General features: G+C 37.4%; 1 protein-coding gene across 3 annotated transcripts in view; it reads right to left on the bottom strand.

Moving 5' to 3' along the window:
- Window positions 1-18,918, bottom strand: part of LOC114366751 (leucine zipper putative tumor suppressor 2 homolog) — a 127,506-nt gene that overhangs the window by 102,542 nt on the left and 6,046 nt on the right. For all 3 annotated transcript variants that reach the window (XM_028323718.1, XM_028323715.1, XM_028323716.1), the window contains exon 2: window positions 7,484-7,606. In XM_028323718.1, the coding sequence (XP_028179519.1) occupies window positions 7,484-7,585 (102 nt within the window). In that variant the 5' untranslated portion in view covers window positions 7,586-7,606. The remainder of the gene's footprint in view (window positions 1-7,483; window positions 7,607-18,918) is intronic.

Genomic DNA, 18,918 nt, shown 5'->3' with positions numbered 1-18,918 from the left:
CTTTTCTTTGAACAAAAACCTTTCAGAAGTTTCTTGTTGTTGTTTTCACTAAATTATTAAGTTTCATTTGTTTTCAAGAGCACTTTTTACATGTCCCAATGTCCCATGTCACTGCTTAATGCATTTACGTAGATATTTTTTGTGAAATTGTTATTTGTTTGCTAAAGAGATTCAATCGTGCGATTAGAAACTTAAGCATGTTATTCAATTTTGTTCGATAACAAGATTTTTAAAATTTTACTTCCTCATTCTTCATTCCTACTAGTTGATCCGGTCAAAGTTGAGGATCGTGACCCATCCTATTTGTTCGACTCCTTTATTGGTATTTCATTACCATCATTATTGATCTCATGAGTCGTGGACATTCATAACATATTTTAGTAACCTAATGGTAGCCCGTAACAAATAGGTTCACTACCATAGTCCAGCAAAATTGGTCCCCATTCTCCAACTTTGCATCAGAAGAAAGCGCTTTGTTACAGCATCATACATCAACTTCGCATCAACAACGTAACACAACAATTGCTGCCTTAACGAGTTAACACTCTCTACCAGTCGCATGATGTCACGCGCAGCCCTTCGACGTGTGCGCATGACGTTGATGGATGTGCGCTGGCGCAGGTCGTTGCTAATTGGCGTTTTGCATACGGGCTTATGCCTGCCCTAATTAATAGAAACGGGACGGAACCTTGGACTTTACGGCTTGCACAAGACCATGTCGAACACGCAGTGACATATGCTCGACATTTTTTGTGATCACAATCTATTTTTTAACAATCTAGAACTAACAGACGCATTTTAACTACAGGATCTTGCTAGTTGGGATCGTAAATTTTAACATTTTCTAACATGTTAAAGTAGGCAAATTAGTTTTATAATAACGACCATAAAACTTTTTAGTGAACCCGTTTAAACATTGTTTTTTACCAAGAAGCCAGATACCTACTACTATTGTGTGACTTTGGTACAATATCGTAAACATTTTATAGCCAGTTTATAGGTAGGTACCTATTTATTAATGGTACTCTATTGTCATACAGATAGTAAAACAACTCATCGTATTAGCTTGGACACTCTTGAAAACTTGATTAAACTATGTGGATTTAGAAATGTTAATGTGCCATACTGAATTCTGTTCCAAATTAAGAAAGCAGCTTTAGAAGCTTCGAGTAATGATAATGAAGAGTCTATTCATTTCGGAATTTAACTAAAACGTTCGCACGTCGTCTTGCGCCCACGCGCTTTCCTCGGCATGAAATATCGTCTCGTGGAGGCTTGACCGACGCTCTACATCCACGCTAAGTGGAACGAACACTCTCCCCACATTTCAACAACTAACTAATAAATAATTGAATACAGATTTCTACGTGTTAATCCACTGTTTCAAGATTTATTTCTAAGCGTCCGGCAATTTCCCATCAAACTGGCTGACAGAGAAAAATTGTATAGCAGATAACGCATCGCATAAGCCAAGGCAGAATATTAATACATCCGCAGTTTATTTTACAAAAAGTCCGGTGAGGCTAGGCGTGCTTCTTTTTGCTCGACATCCTGCCTCGCGTTAGATCCGACGGGCGTTTTCTGTAATAATATAAAATAAAAAACGGCAAATAGGCATAATATCGCGGCGGGGTCAACCGTGCTGCCCCGTATTGTCTTCGGCTATGACCGAGGGTAAACGCCTTCACTCGTCCCTTTAACGCAACGAACAAAGGCCGTAAAAGGTCTGCGATGTTCTAAAATTGTCAGCACACGAGTTACGGCGCTTGCCCATATGGACTATTGTGTTCAACATTGTAACGCGCGATTCATACATTGTCATACTCTTGTTTACGGACAAATAAAAGAACGCCAGCCCTGTTAATTTGTAAGCTTAAAAAAGTGATAACTCGCGGACGAGTGTTATTTTCGATTCAATATTCGAAGTATTTTTATTTTTACGAGCATAAAACGGTCGTTACTTCAGTTCTCTGCCGATTCAGTCAATATGGTACCCACGCGAAATCCATAACAATGTTTCATGTATTCCAAAAACGTAAATAAAGCACTGGTCAATAACCATGTTTGTGGAGAGGCAGAAACAGGTACGTACCTACACATTTGGGGAAAAATGTAAACGTTAAAGTAAAAAGACCGTTAATTAGTTTAAAAATAAATACTACGTCTGGGGCCTGATTTCGGTCACGCTCGGTGCTTCGCGAAATATGCCCCTCGGGTAACGGGACCCGCCAATTAGTGTTCGCAAATGTGCTTGTATGCACGTACGGCGACACTCCGACGACCCTGCTAGCACTTATAAAACCTAATAGGATTATAACTAAACAGATTTAACGTACATACGAATAGCTAATTGAGTGAAGAGAACAGTATTTTACTCCACGAAGCCTTACCAAAGAAGAGTTTTAAGAAACCTCGAAAGTTTTATCCTCCGCAAAATTATCATAACAAAGTGGCTCTTCACCATCATTTCACTGATGTGTTCCCGAGAATCGTCGCCCTGTAAAAGTCTATCATCTGCTAGAAAAACGCTGCCAACGTAAGTATCGTGCTGGTAACTGTTGCTGCACTTGTTTATGTTTGTGTGCCCTCAAGTCACAGCGTCGCAGTTCTTTTAATAAGGGCCTAAGCTGAAGGGAAGCACCGTACAATTTATGGGCCTAAGAAGATTGCGCTTGCTCATAATTTCCCGCGATCCGCCGCCGGCCATCGTCCTGGCATAAATTGCAGCTATTTGTGATCCCTAACAGCATTCGGATTTTAGCAAATCGTTATAGAATCAGATTATACGCTAGCTTGTAATACTGTAATACTGTAAGTTGTAATACTTTGACGCGGCGAGATTATGTAAGTGGAGGGTGAGCGAGGCCTTGCCAGTTTGAACTGGCTGGATTTACGATCTGTCAAAGATTAGTTACCTTTTTTTTTTTTTTTACCCAGGAAAATGGCCTATCCATACCTACCGCCGGGGGACGGCAGGTTATGTGGGGCTCGAACCCACTAAAAACCTGGGGTATTCCCTCTGCCGCATAGTGGTCGGCGCCTTGGGTACTAGAAACGACCAAGGCGCCTTCCGCGGACGTCCCGCCCTACACGGCGGGACCCAACACGCCCCCACCTAGTGGGGGGCCGACAGGATTAGCCGGGACCACGAGGCCAATCCCGTCCGACGGCGGTGGTAGCCTGTGCAATGCAGGAGGAGGCGCCCCCGCGTCTCCAGCCTGCTGGCCACCAAAGATTAGGTTACGCTAACGGAGCCTGATACGTGGGTGGTGCAACGTGTAATTTTACGCGGATGGTCTAAACTAAACAATGGGTCTATGAAATCGGATAGCGGGTTTGGTTATTTTTACAGCATTTACCTTTGCAGTCAAATCTTCAATAACTTGTTTGTTTTGTATAAGTAACACTCAGTATTTTTCTTCAATATTCATTATCAGCCCCTCTACCTACACTAAACCACTTTTACACGTTTAAATTAAACCTTAACGAACTCGAAATCAAGCTACTTAATCAGCTAAGAGGTTAATAGTGCTTTTCTTTATTTTTCACTTTTACATCATTGTTCTTCTTTTATGGCACATTATAATAATAATTATGTAATACTATCATAATAAATACGGTATTAGCTAATTTATAAAATGAAGGAAGAATGACATCCTTCTTTTCAAGCTATAGAAAGCTTTTAAGAAAGCTTTAACTTTTTAATTCACTTATTCTATGGACAGTATTTAAAAGCTGTTAGTCTATGGTGTTAGCTTTTAAGCTTCTTGAAATTTTACTTCAACAACGGCTTCTAGAGAATCAATTAGGCAATCGCAACCATCCATCAGGGTGGATTGTGCTGAATTGGACTGACAAGTAAGTATCATCTCCGTAGACTTGGGGTACTGTGAAGTGGCAAATAATAAAACATAAATTCTTACAATGAAACGCATCTTGAAAATCGATTTCAAAATATTTATGTTGTATTGTATCTATTACGTCAGCCATTTTTAAGTTCAGCTTTGCTCATATCGGTTGATAGAATAGATTCCACCAGCATCAACTCCCTTACGTTTACCATTTTCTTGAAATTTTAAAGTATTATAAATCTGCAAATTAAACACATTAAAATTTCACCTATGAGATGATTTTATAGTTCGATAAATAATAAAATCATCTCACTTCCGTCTTTCGTGTTCATAAGTCATTTTCCTACGGAACACAAAGCACTTCCATAGCATGCCCTTCGCCATTGAAATTACGTGTCACTTTCATAGCGATACCGTTAAAGCTTTTAAACCTCCGATAAGTCGAGGAAAGTCGCAAAGCAAGACGGATGGCGCTTGCGCAGCTTACGTTACAGCCAAAGAACACGATGCGTTGCGGCGACGATGCGACACCGGAGCGGTGCCGCATCGTCTAAGGCCGGGTACAGATGAGTGTAGTGTGTTTTGGAATGTATCGTGTAATGTAATGGAAATAGAATGGGCAGCACTTTACCTACAGTGCCGTCCACGTTACACGGTGTACATATTACACCCGTCTCGACCTGCCATTAATATAGAAATCGACGGTCGGTCGGTGCGGCTCTGCCTCGCGCGATTCAGCGAAATCTTTGCGGTGCGGCGCCGCAACGCATCGTGTGCTTTGGCTCTTATAATGGTCACCGTGCGAAGTGGGACGGCCACAATGCCACGATTTCGGTTTAATATCGGTATAATATCGGCTTATTATCGATGCTGCATCGAGAGCGCAAATTGTAATCGGAACACTTTCGATTTGGTCCGCGCGTTTTATTAATTTATGGGTAGTAGGTACACATCGCCGAATAATTTATTGTTGGTTATTTATTCGTGGTTATGTGGAAGGTTTACTCATCATTGGNACGCTAACGGGGCCTGATACGTGGGTGGTGCAACGTGTAATTTTACGCGGATGGTCTAAACTAAACAATGGGTCTATGAAATCGGATAGCGGGTTTGGTTATTTTTACAGTATTTACCTTTGCAGCCAAATCTTCAATAACTTGTTTGTTTTGTATAAGTAACACTCAGTATTTTTCTTCAATATGTATTCATTACAGCTTCTCTACACTAAACCACTTTTAAACCTTAAACAACTTAAAGTTCACGGCAGTTTTTCGAGGCGAAATCGATCTAATTAGTTCAGAGGTTAAGAGCGCTTTTTTTCTTTATTTTTCACTTTTACATATTTTTTCTTCTTTTTGTTACACTATCATAATAAATAATGCATTAGCTAAATTATAAAATGAATGAAGAATTACATCCTTCTTTTCAAGCTATAGAATGCTTTTAAGAAAGCTTTAACTTTTTAATTCACTTATTCTACGGACAGTATTTAAAAGCTGTTAGTCTATGGTGTTAGCTTTTAAGCTTCTTGAAATGTTATTTCAACAACATCTTTCTAGAGAATCAATTAGGCAATCGCATCCATCCATCAGGGTGGATTGTGCTGAATTGGAGTGACAAGTATCATCTCCGTAGACTTGGGGTTACTGTGAAGTGGCAAATAATAAAAAATAAATTCTTACAATGAAACGCATCTTGAAAATCGATTTCAAAATATTTATGTTGTATTGTATCTATTACTTCAGCCATTTTTAAGTTCAGCTTTGCTCATATCGGTTGATAGACTAGATTCCACCAGCATCAACTCCCTTACGTTTACCATTTTCTTGAAATTTTAAAGTAAATCTGCAAATTAAACACATTAAAATTTCACCTATGAGATGATTTTATAGTTCGATAAATAATAAAATCATCTCACTTCCGTCGTTCGTGTTCATAAGTCATTTTTCTACGGAACACAAAGCACTTCCATAACATGCCCTTCGCCATTGAAATTACGTGTCACTTTCATAGCGATACCGTTAAAGCTTTTAAACCTCCGATAAGTCGAGGAAAGTCGCAAAGCAAGACGGATGGCGCTTGCGCAGCTTACGTTACAGCCAAAGAACATGATGCGTTGCGGCGACGATGCGACGCCGGAGCGGTGCCGCTGTGACGCCGGAGCGGTGCCGCTCTAATGGAAATAGTATGGGCAGCACTTTACATGTAATGCTTGTAGTTCCGTTGACACGTAGAATTCGTATTACATTACACGGTGGATTACATTACACCCGTCTCGACCCGCCATTAAATGAACGCCACAAAAAAAAATACTCGTATCTGTAGCGGGCATACGAGCGGTGCAGCGCTGCTTCGCACGATATTGGGAAATCTTTGCAGTGCGGCGCCGCAACGCATCGTGTGCTTTGGCTCTTACTTAATGGTCACCGTGCGAAGTGGGACGGCCACATGACAATGCTACGATATCGGTTAAATATCGGCATAATATCGGCTTATTATCGATGCTGCAGCATCGAGAGCGCAAATTGTAATCGGAACACTTTCGATATTTTGGTCCGCGCGTTTTATTAATTTATGGGTAGTACACATCGACGAATAATTTATTGTTGGTTATTTATGTTCGTGGTAATGTGAAAGGTTTGCTCATCATTAGNATCATTGGTAAGTAATTCTTATTAATAGCGTAATCTCTGGTCCTATTAAAGTAATCTGATTTATTTATTTTACTGACAAAAGCTTTTTTGTTTCCCAAAGTAACAAGTCTCCGCACTACCTACCTTAAAAATAAAGACACATTTCAAGAAACAATTTCTGAATTCCGAGTTTCACAATAAAACCGAGTGATTAACATCAAAGAAAAATGAAATTTAATTTCAACAGAATTCATATTTCAGACCTGCTTTCAGATCTTATCACGAGCTGATGTCATTCTTGCAGCTTTGACAGTGTTCGTGTCAAACCAACGTGGTAGAAAGGAGGAAAGATCGAGCTGAAAGTGCCTACCTACATAAATCAACTGCAACTGGTATAAAAAAATAAACATCACCAGTGGGTCTAGACAAAGTGCAAATTTTAATCGCAAACCAGTCGAAAAGTGGTCGAAAAGCCCCTTTTTTGTATGGAGTTTTGACGGATTCGATTTTCGATTCGATCAAAAAGTGCGTTTTGTCTAGGGGGGCAGTTGGATATGTCACCAACCAAGAAAATATAAAATGAGCAGTTTGACATTTCCTCTGAGTAGAAACGGTTGGTGCTAAGGAAATGTCATAGACAGCTTACAAGTTTTAACTTCCACAAAATAAACTTTCATAATTATTTAGCTCTCCATCGACGAAACAGCCTCTTTGCCCTTAGATTTTTCTAATAAATGGTAGAATTTATCAACTTAAAGTTTCTAGATATAATTCATAACTTAACTAATCTTGTGTCATTTACTCGTAGTATGTACATAAATGCCCACGTTAACGTGATAACTACTTAAACTAATTTTTCAAGGCATCTATTTTGATCATTTAATGCTCCCGAGTAAAGGTATAAAAAACCCTTATAATATTATGATAAACAAAAAAGTTTACGTTATTGATATTGACACTTTTCTGTTTAAAAAATTCTACATAAGGCTAGGTACTCACATTCCCGAGGAAGCCGCTGCAAGGCTGTATAGGCGGCGGCAGCGGCGGCAGGTCCGGCGACCGGCGCCGCGGGCTGGGCCGAACCTCCTCTGTCTGACCCATGCCTTAGTTGGTGCACATAATCTGCAACAGACAAAATAGAATCTTAGTGCTGTCATGAGCTAATGGATCCGATTGTCAATTGTTTTTATTTCGAATTCGTTTTTGAAACTCAACAATTTTCTTGGCGGAAAAATAAAGGTGCTTGTTTTTTTTCGAAAATGTCCGGTTAGCGGAATATAAACATTAAAACAGTGGACATTCTGTGGCTAAAATGATGATGATCATGATGGTGATGAAACATGTAATATTGGTGGATAATAAATTTTTTAAGTTAAATGCTCTTTAATGTGCATAAGTGTAGGAAAATGGAACTAAAGAGTGCAACATCATTTCTCTCAAGAAGTTTCCGCGTGAGATCACATACTGAAAGCGGGGGGTCTCATCTATAATAATCATCTATTGTCAATCTAATGTAAAAAAATAACTGCTCAGTATGCATAGAATTTAAAAACAGTAAAAAGAAACAGCACAAATGCCAGACACACCTTTCTTTGCCATAAAGTAGACCTGATTACCAAGTTGAAGNAGTTAAGGCCAATTATAGAGCTAAAATAAGTTGTAAAATAAATAAACAAGGCTCCCCGCTGCGTTACATATTTCCATCTGCTACCGAATACCTAATCGAATATAAATACTTAATATAAATGCGAAATTGTGTCTATTTGTTAACTCAAGAAGCTGAATCAATTTTGATGACTACTTATGAGTATAGAATTACATGTGACCTAATAGAAGGACATAGGCTATATCATCATCTTTTGGTCAATTGGACTCCATTTCAGGAAAATTATGCCGTTATTATTTAGATTTTTATGACAGATTGAATTTCACGCAGACGAACTCGCGGCCAGTAGCTAGATTTTCAATAATTTGACACTCATAAATAATAAATTATGAACTCCGCATTCCATTCGCATTAGTGACTTCATTATGTCTTCCTTCTAACTAGGTAGTTAGTATTTTGTTTCGTTTGAAATTTGAAACGCGGAGACTCCCAAAAGCTCACTCTACTAACATCTAGGAAAACTTTACATAATAAGAATGAATATTAGGTACATATATTATTATGTATTCTCTATTTTGTTTGATTGGAAAATAATGTATAAAAATGTAAATATACACAATGAAAATTACGCGAATCATTAGTATTGTAAACTTTCTATTGAAACTCGGTATAAAAAACAAAAAGCTCAAAGAGAAAACGTTAAAAAAAACAATCTTCCCAAATTGAGTCATTACTTTTGTTCAAAGCTATAAAGATTCCTATAAATTACAAATAATTACACCAAACTTAATACCTATAGATCTATGCAAAATACCGCAACTTTCATATCACACTCCAATATTGCCTCAAACGATTATCCCACATTAGACTTTCATGTTTATTACCAATAATCGAAACTAAAATCGATCGAAAAGTCTAACCAATTAATTTATTAATCGATCACTCGGATCCAATCAATATTTTACACGAATGCGGCAGTGTGTCAAATCTTGAAACGCACTAGCGCAAAATAGGATGGCTAATAACTTTGGGACCTAATAATTTAGAATAGAGATAGAAATTCAGTGCTAGTACGGCTATGTTTGGTAAATTTTAGATAACATGGCCGGAAAAAAAGAGCTACCTCACCTCTTACATCGTTATAACTTGTAAATACTCAATTAGGTACTTAGGTAGTTTTTGCTCGTAAGTTACGAAAAAACAACCGTCAGTTTTTGTCTAGATATAAATTTTCTTAACTCCAGAATTGCATGTAGATAGAAGTAATTTTAACATGAATTGAAAATAGGATTGCTGGACTTCGGAAGCTTAAAGCTTGTCACTTACAAGCTTAACGCCCGTATTTACAAACATTACTATGAGGTCTCACTNCGCACTCAACGTGTTAATCGATCACTCGGATCCAATCAATATTTTACACGAATGCGGCAGTGTGTCAAATTTCCAAACGCACTAGCGCAAAATAGGATGGCCTAAGGTGACCAGGGCAGTGTCACTGCACTTTGGGCACTATTATTTTAGGATAGAAACAGAAATTCAGTGCTAGTACGGCTATGTTTGGTAAATTTTAGATAACATGGCCGAAAAAAAAGAGCTACCTCACCTCTTATGACTTGTAAATACTCAATTACTTAGGTAGTTTTTGCTCGCAAGTTTCGAACCAACAACCGTCAGTTTTTGTCTAGAAATTAATCTTCTTAACTCCAGAATTGCATGTAGATAGAAGTAATTTTAACCTGATTTTCGAATTGAAAATAGAATTGCTGAACTTCGGAAGCTTAAAGCTTGTCGCTTACAAGCTTAAAAATCTTTCGAGGCGTGTCAGATTTTTACTCAAAGGTGGGTATAATTAATCTAGTTAATTATTTTTGAAAACCTGTAACTTGTGTTAAAAAGCTGTAACTTTATGTCTTGGCTGTTCTCGTTCAACCATCGCCGTCGGGGACTAACGTTATTTTGGTTGTAGAAACGAGAAAAACACGATCGTGTCTCGGATTGCGGATTTCTGACGGGTATTGTGTGGCGTATGTTGATTAGAAATCAACGGTCGGCTTCCGAGGTCGTTTGTTCACCTCGCCGAATGTGAGATGTGGTACAATAAGGGTGAGCGTCGATTAGACCGCTCGTGAGAACGTTCGTGTCGATACCGAATTTATTTGGAAAGAAAGAAAGAAAGAAAAGTATTTATTCGATGCAAGTACAAAATAAAATAACAAATAGATATTATAATAAAACCAAACAGTAAGGTACATGCACCAAAATGGCGTCGGAAGTAGGTAATTTAATGGAACAAGAGGACGGTACACCCTACCGACGAAAAAAACTTAACTGGATAAATAACATCCAGTTAAGTTTTTTTCGAACCCAAAGAAATCGGGTAACAAACACTGAAAAAGCTCTATGGAGAGTCCGTTTCTTCAATTGAAGTCTGTTTAAATACACGCCAATATCTTCCAGGAAGAGAACAGTTGTTTAAAAATGGGGAAGGCGATGATTGGTTGATTAATCGTGTATTATTTGTGGAAGAACACATGTGACTCTTTTCCCACATTAGTGCTTCTTTTCTGTCAGACATGTTACTTGTCTAACGATGTTTGTAGAAAAAGCTTTATCGTTTCTCAAATCCGTTACAGTCAATAAACCGTATTATTTGATCTATTAATTAATGAATGTATTGAAACTTTTTTAGTTTAAGGCTTTTGGGTCACATGCGTAAGCAAATTCCTAACTTTTGTTGTAACCCTGTGTTATATCTAAATTAGTTTTAATTCTTTACTTTTTCTTCTTGTCGTGTTGACAACAAAGCTACAGTGTCAGCTCAAAACTCTGCTACAAGAGTGGCGTCCACAGAAGCATTCATTAAATCTTCCTTTAATTCTTTACTGTATGGTTTCTCTGCATTTGAGTATGGTTATTTCATCATGCCATTACTAGCTTATACTTCTTAGACACAAAATAGTAGTTGATATCCCTAACATGTACTTTTGTTTACCAAGTTAAACTAAAATTAGTGACTTTACAAATTACACAAAACACTTCGAGTAATTACGAAAACATAATCAAGTGGTCAAAGGGGATCAAATTACTCTCATTTAGCCATTAAACAATAATTTGCATGCGGCTCAAGTCAAACGAGTCGCGTATTAAATTGTAAATGCTTGTATGACCGTGTGTGATTGCGAAATTTTCCAAGAATTCCCTAGATATGCTTGATTATGCTAATTTTTAGTAGTACGACATAATCCCTCTGTTAATGCCTAATTCGTATTTTCTGTGATTTTCATACGCAACACTTCAAAGGTCAATGTAATTGAGAAATTTCAAATAAAGTTGGTTTAAAATTATGTCTAACTACGCAGAATCAGTATAGATCAGACAAAAAGTTTTTAATTAAGATTTTTTTAAATCTTGCACTGTAAGCAAAATATTAAAGTAGGTATAAATAATACCTAAGCTACGAACCTACCTCTAACTAAAACGAAATATGCCACAAAGCTTGTCAATGATTTTCAGCAGGCCTTGTCAAGCATGAAGAATTTTCCTGCTTGGCTGGCGCTGATTAATCATTTAGGGAGCTCTATTCACGGAAAGTTCCATTTTCCTTGCTTTTGAGTTTTTTTCTTCAAACTAACTCTGCTGTGGTCAACAGACCATGGATCAGCAGCTTTGACTGATTTTAAAGACAGTGGATGCGTATTTTTTAATTCACGTTACATAAGAATTTGAACTATTAATAGTGAGTGCAATTACATTAGTATTAAAGATGAATTTATGAGCTAAGAGGTGCGACTTTTCCTCGTAGAGTTTGATAAAAAGTATATTAACAAATAGCCTAATGTCCTATTTTGATGTTCAAAGATAAGGTACCTATCTAATATGGTATTTCGTTATTTTCGTTACGAGTAAATTCCTACCATTAGTATTTTAAAGGAGCAACAATCCATTTAATAAATAGATGTACGATGAATCTAAAAGACGCCTCCAGCTCAATTGAAATGGCCTTCAATAAGCGATGATAACCTTGAATAAACAATGTGACAACATAATAATCATATTTTCTAGTTTCTACAATCATCTCTGAGTCCTCAACCGTTTTTCATAACCAGTTCAACGGTCTGTTGAACGTTTATTTATTTACGTCAATGCCTATAAATAGCAGATTACTTAGATATTCATTCTAGGATTTTACCTAACCCTAAACTAGGAACTATCGAATCATCGTCGTCATTTCAGCTATAGGATATCCACTGCTGAAGATCAAGGCCTCCCCCAATGATTTTCATATTGACCGGTTGGTAGAGGCCATCCAGCGCCTTCCTGCCAATTTGATCCCAAATTAATTTGATTTTTTTTGCATAAAAGTAAATATTTTAGACTTCATTAAGCTTTTCCTCTAACTACAATCCAAAATCTAGAATGGTAAAATAAAATTTCATCTCTTGACCAAAGCAAAAAAACAATCTCGCATCTTCCTTTCAATAACACTTGGCAACCCTACTTAGCTTGATAAAAAGCCTATTGAAACCTAGCAGAGGCTTTGAGTCGACTGAGATCGAATTAAAGATAGGTAATAGCTTCCTGCTATGCTCTATTTTGCTTTCATAAACCGGCCCAGCAATTGCTGGTCAAACAAAAAAACGTGGATTACATCGGCCATTTTACACGGCATTTTGTGTCCGCAAACGCTAGAGTTAGGTAAATTGATCTATTAGTTAGAATTTGTTGCAAAATAGATTTTATATTAAGAATTTTCCTCTACTTAAGTAGGTACCTGTACATGGAAACTAACTACGAGTACCTTCCTCTCTTCTAGTTTCGATTGTAGTCTGCTCAAAAATATGAGTCTTATTATGTCAATGAAGTAAAAAGTTTGTGTTTCGACCAGATAAACAAATTATATTGATTCCATAGAACGGTGACGTCCTATTAAAAATTAGGTTACGAGTAAGTATTGATTCTTCGACGATAAATTCCAAAGACATCCACAAAGCTTTGCTTCACTTTCTCCTCTCCTATTTCATACGTGAACCCACAAAAGCCAACAAAAAGTCGGGGAACTCACAATAAACCGATAAACACCAATCTCTAGCGCAGGAATTCAAGCCTTTTATTTATAAAAGCCATGCCCGTGCGCAGCGCTGCGCTTAAATTATAGAGGGTGGATTGTAGTTTAACGAAGCACGACTCATGAAGTTGTTGGAACATATTTTAGGTGTCCGTAGCGAAATAGTTAAGCCAGTCTGAGTATCTTTAAATAAGTATTATAATAATCATTGTCTGCTTCTAAGAGAGTCGGTTAAGTCTTCCACCAATTAAGGTGTGAATTTAACATCAATTAATTTCTAAGAAAGTTTTATGATATGATTAATTAAAACATCAAATGCTTCATAATCCTATAAGTAGGTATACGTTCTCACGTTGCGGTGTTACAGTCTGCAGAAAAGTATGTTGTAAGTTTCAGAAGTTTTTCTAGTAGTCTGGAAGACTCATATCACAACACCGATGAGACCGGCTGTTCGATCTAGTGAACATTGCATACGACACAAGAATAATTAGGTAAAACAAATTGTACAGAACCATCGATCGCATGTTCCTTCCACTCTTGCCCATTCCACTGGCGTTAGATGGCTGCCATTATTACGGCCGATAAAAACGGCTGCGCGCGCGCCTCTACCAGTCCACTGAGCGTCTCAATTGCTGGAATATCGACTTTTGTTTTGAAATGTCGCAACGTTCGGTTTCAAATGATAATTCCAAATTTTGGAGTACCTAATAAAGTAGGTAGGCAGTTACCTATTTTGAGGCAGACAAGCAAATCACCTTGAATGAGCGACAAGAATACTTATTATTAGTAACGCCAAACTTTATTCTTCTTGCTTGCAAAGCTCTAAAACCACGTAGAGTCGTAAACAGTTCTAAGTTTCTTACATTTTCATACATACTAGGTGCATGCAAAGTTTGCTACTACATATTATTATTGTTGTACACTGAATTTCGAAACAAAAACAAAAATAGCTCGTGAAAGAAAACTCTGATTATAGTCTCTATCATACTTTGCTTTGGACATTATATTCCAAAAATGACTGTAATTAATGCCGTGAAGACACCTGTTTTAATCTATCCATCCTACCTTAGGCAATGAATACATACCTGCACAATATCCGAGAGTTACTAAACGATATCAATTGCCAAATAAGTATCATGCCTGTAATTGGATACATTCATGGGCAGTAACGAGGCAGTCTTAGTACCGATATCATTACCTGCCCGGTGGTCTGCCAGGGCTACCACCGATGCACATAGATTTTTTTATAAAAAACGATTAATAAAGGTTATCAACATTAGCGTAACTAGCCTAGAGTACTTAGATCTCATACTACTGAGAAAAATGATTTGTTTTATGAATAGCACCAGCGGATCTCATAGTAGAGTATCAAGTGGGATTTTTGTGAGGCGGTTGGAACTATGTATATGTTTGGCTCTTTTTTATGCAGAACAAGGCAGGTATTTGATCGCAATTGCACCTGATGATATGTGAGATTCTAGATTTGATGTAATGTGATACATATATATGTATCACACAAGCCTTAGGTATGTAAAGAATATACATATGTATATTGTATATGTTTCTTTACATACCTAAATAAAATCAAGCTAATCATAAACTAAATAAACAATTATGGTATTAAAGAAGTATCTTATTTCCATTACTAATTAGTACTGTCGTTTAGAAAAGGCCTGGCACACCTTAAAGCTACAAGCTTTTTTAGATTGATGACTTTTCAAAAGCTTCGCGAAAGTAGTGAAAGTGGAGCCATTTTTGAAACTTTATTAATTACCTATTATAAATTGGAGACTGTGATTAAGGATCTATATGGTATTATGGCAGATCTCTTGATTAAAATTTAATAGGAAATCGTTCGCCCAACCCGGAAGATCTTTAACTTCCTTCGATTTCTACTTCATTAAGTAAATATCTCACCGATATTAATATTCTAGCAAAAGGTAGACATCAAAGTGAAGTCACCGTCAAGTAAGAAGTTCCCAAGTAACTTTTTTTTACACTTTTTTGTAAAATAGCGCCTGTCTCTACAATTTTATGATGCTAGAGCGCATAGCTTGTTGTGACGCAGACCATAGCTGCTCCAGTTTGCTGAAATCTTTGAAAAAGGTTCTTTATTGGAGATAGACAGATACAAAATACGGTGGTAATCAATAAAGCCTTAGACTTTATTAATTTAAAGTGGTAATTTAATATTTGATTATTTATTTGCTCTACTTTTGCGAACGGGCAACCCTGACAGCCTCTACTACACGGATAGGTGATAAATATGTCGCTATCGGCATAGGATCGACGCAGACATACATTAGACCACACTTGTCGAGACATCATTCTCATTCTAACCCCTAAGGCTATCATAATAAAGAACACCTCTAAAACCAATACGAACGGGATCCCGTGAGAAACTCCCTACCTCCTTCGATTTTGAGTTTACAACCTACCTACTTACTTTACAATGTAGATAAATATTAATTGTTATAATACGGATAGTACTTAAAAGGACCATGAAGATCTAGATTTATATCTACTAGAATATAGAGCACTTATGAGAACTTAATTTCAATATTCTTTCTACATTACAAATATTACAATCGAGTCTATCAAATGTAAGAAGCATTGTTCTCTTTACTTTACGTTTCGCAATCGTTACATGTGTATCTAGTATACATGTAAATTAACTACTGTTTAGCTGATTAATCTAGCTGTTAGAAAGTTGAACTCTTACGATCCTATAGTCCGGGGTTCACTTCGCAGATGGGACACATAAAGTAACATGAAACACCATACTTTTCTGTGAGAAATAAATATAGGTACCATTTTCTTTGGAAAATTTTACGCGATGTTATCGGACTCTTCCAAGTTTCTAACCTTGTCTGTAACGACGATCTAAACGTGCTCACATTTCCTTCCCAGAAAAAATCATGTACATATTTAGATGTCACGCCGTAATTTAATTAAGCAAACACCTGCAGGATATATGTTAATGTACAGATAAGTTCTTTAATAAGCTACTAATCCGTGGCTCAACATTATGTTAATATGTGGATGTTGCCATAAGCATTCTTATTAGCTCCTCATATTTTTACACAAACATCGTGTCTCAAATTACTTTAATAAGCCCAGGTCCTTTCGGAAGTAAAAGTAGTGAAAGTTTACCGTGGCTTGTAACGAATTAGTTATCTGAGCAAGCGGACGCTAATGGTTAAATGCAGGATATGATACGCGGACATTAAAAACGAACCTTGGTGTACCGCTCGGGAAACTTGCTGAAGTTGCTGATAGATTAACATGTTTCTGACGCGTGTATTGACCACCTCTTAATATCGGTCAGCCCTTTCTACGAGGTTTAGTTATGCTTTCCTGTCAGACACATCCCGTTCGACAAACGGTATAAAGGATAGCCGTTATCTAGCGTAAAATAAGTCATTTCGTTATTAGACATAGCATCAAGCGACCGAAATCCTAAAGATGAGCCATATCACTAAAAGACAATTTATTCAGTACTACACAACTTCATAAAGCTCTAAAATTAGACTCTACAGTTGACTCATAATGTTGGCCTTTTTTTGAAGTCTGTTAAAAAGAGATCCAGAGTTGAAGTTATTGTATATCAAACTTAAAAAAAAATGCTGTCTCGAGCCCTACGGATTCCTTAGAACTTGGCGCTAGTAATATAAAAATGTTCTTCCATTTTTTCTTCGGATTTCGCAACAGATATTTCGATCGGCACGAGTTTAGCGGCGATACAGACAACAAAGGAACCAGTGGACGCCGATCCGAAACCATATCGTAGAATCATTCTCAATTTGACTGTCAATCTTAGCCCATAGATCTTAAGGTGGGTAATCTATCGGATGCGTTTAAATAGCTTTTGATAGGGTCCAACGTACACTGGCCCTAAAGCGGCGTATTTGACAAAAGGAGTCAATTTGAGCGTACTATCTGGCGATCGCTCGTCGTGACTCATCCGTCTGCTCTAGTGATTATCTCAAAATAATACAGTGAACAAACTCGTGCGCAATGGCGTCTAAGACGTTTCCAACGAAGAAGACGACATCAAAAACTAAATACTGTTAGAATTTCAAAATATTCTGATTGACGGCGAAGTCAACGGGTCATCACAATCTGCGAAGTTGCGATCTTCGTAAATAACTTTGTGAACAAAGGATTATTAAATACTGAATTGGAGTAAGCAACGGAAAACGTCACAATCTTCAGGATTCGTGATTTCAGGAATCGAAATAAATAATACTACTATTGCGGACAAAGCTACGTCTGCCTAAAGCTTTAGGAGAATTAAGCTGCAGGATTACCCTCCAAAGCCATTTCCATTTTTTTAAATCCTCACTTCTCAAGAGATGCTGGTAGGAGCAACGACAGGAGACCCTCATTATACGAAAACTGTGTGTAGCCTCCCAATCAACAACTGACTTTTGATCAAAAGATTAAAACAGTAAAAGCAAGACTATAGAACATCATAAGTACGTAGTATAAGTGAAGTCCTAGTAGGTACTTAGATGGACTTATCTCCAAGACATCGGCCAATAGATGCTTGATCGATTTTCTGCATTTGATTGATGTGCTAAAACTCAAAAGCCGAATCATGACCATTAAACGAAATGATGCAGAATAATTCCTTGACATATTTTTAGATTGCGTTCAAGTCGAGGTGTGAAATTGCAGTTAAACCGCTATCTAACGTCAGACCTTATGTTTTGCACTAAACGGTAATGGCAATGCAATGGTGTCTGCAATTCCAATTCCGTGCCACCTTGCAGAAATGGCCGTTTAAGACTTATTTGCTTTTTGGTATTGCCCCGAGACACGTTACAGCAAGATAATAGAGACGGAGTTGTTTCAATAACCTAAAACAGTGCCAACAAAATGATATTATGGAAATGAAAGGATAATTTATGTAGCGGCATTGTTTTTACCTACACGTAAATATTAACTCATGAAGTTTTCAATTACAGTCACAAATGGAAAGCTTCTTCCAGTTTTGTATTGACAGTATGATAATGTAGAGCGACCCTGTCATTTGACAATCGTCATCAATCTTTCAATAATCCACCAGCAGCAATCGTAAGCTCAAAGCTTTTGCAAACATTGATCTCTTATCATAATATTTGGAAATAAAAAAACTACTGTAATAATCTTTATCTGATATACAAGTAAGGTAAATTAAAGTCCCGAATACCTCTAGGTGTGAATTTACGACACATCAGATACCAAACCCAACACGTTTTTATCGTCTTTCGCTGCAGTGTTCAGTTACGAGTATCGAGTGGCTGTAACATTGTACCCGAGTGAATGGCTCCTGCAGCCATGAAGCGAAGACTCGATTGGAAACCTACTGCTTTGATCTTGGCCGTAATCCGGTTTCTAGGAATAGCTACCTACTTACTTATATGTTTACTTACCTACGATACATCGCCCGTATTCACAAACGATGCTTAAGTGAAGCAGCAAATGATCGCACAGCCTTGAATAGAGCTCTGTGATTGGTTCATGTGTCACACTGTGCACCCACGCACACTGTGAGACCTCATAGTAATGTTTGTGAATACGGGAGTATGAATAGAATCGTAATATTGTACAAGCTATGTGAAAGTATCATCCGGCATAATAATATGGCGAGCTTTTTTAGATGGCAATCGATAGAAACGTTTTGGAGGAACCAATCTAGACCGTACCGTATGTGGAGTTTTGTCTACAATTCTACATCATCATGCTCTTTTTGAGATGCCTTTCTGTATGTAATAGGTA

This window comes from Ostrinia furnacalis, unplaced genomic scaffold (genome assembly GCF_004193835.3).
Source record: "Ostrinia furnacalis isolate ACB-3 unplaced genomic scaffold, ASM419383v2 OfSCF0682, whole genome shotgun sequence".
Taxonomy (NCBI): domain Eukaryota; kingdom Metazoa; phylum Arthropoda; class Insecta; order Lepidoptera; family Crambidae; genus Ostrinia; species Ostrinia furnacalis.
This window is presented reverse-complemented; position numbering and strand designations above follow the sequence as displayed.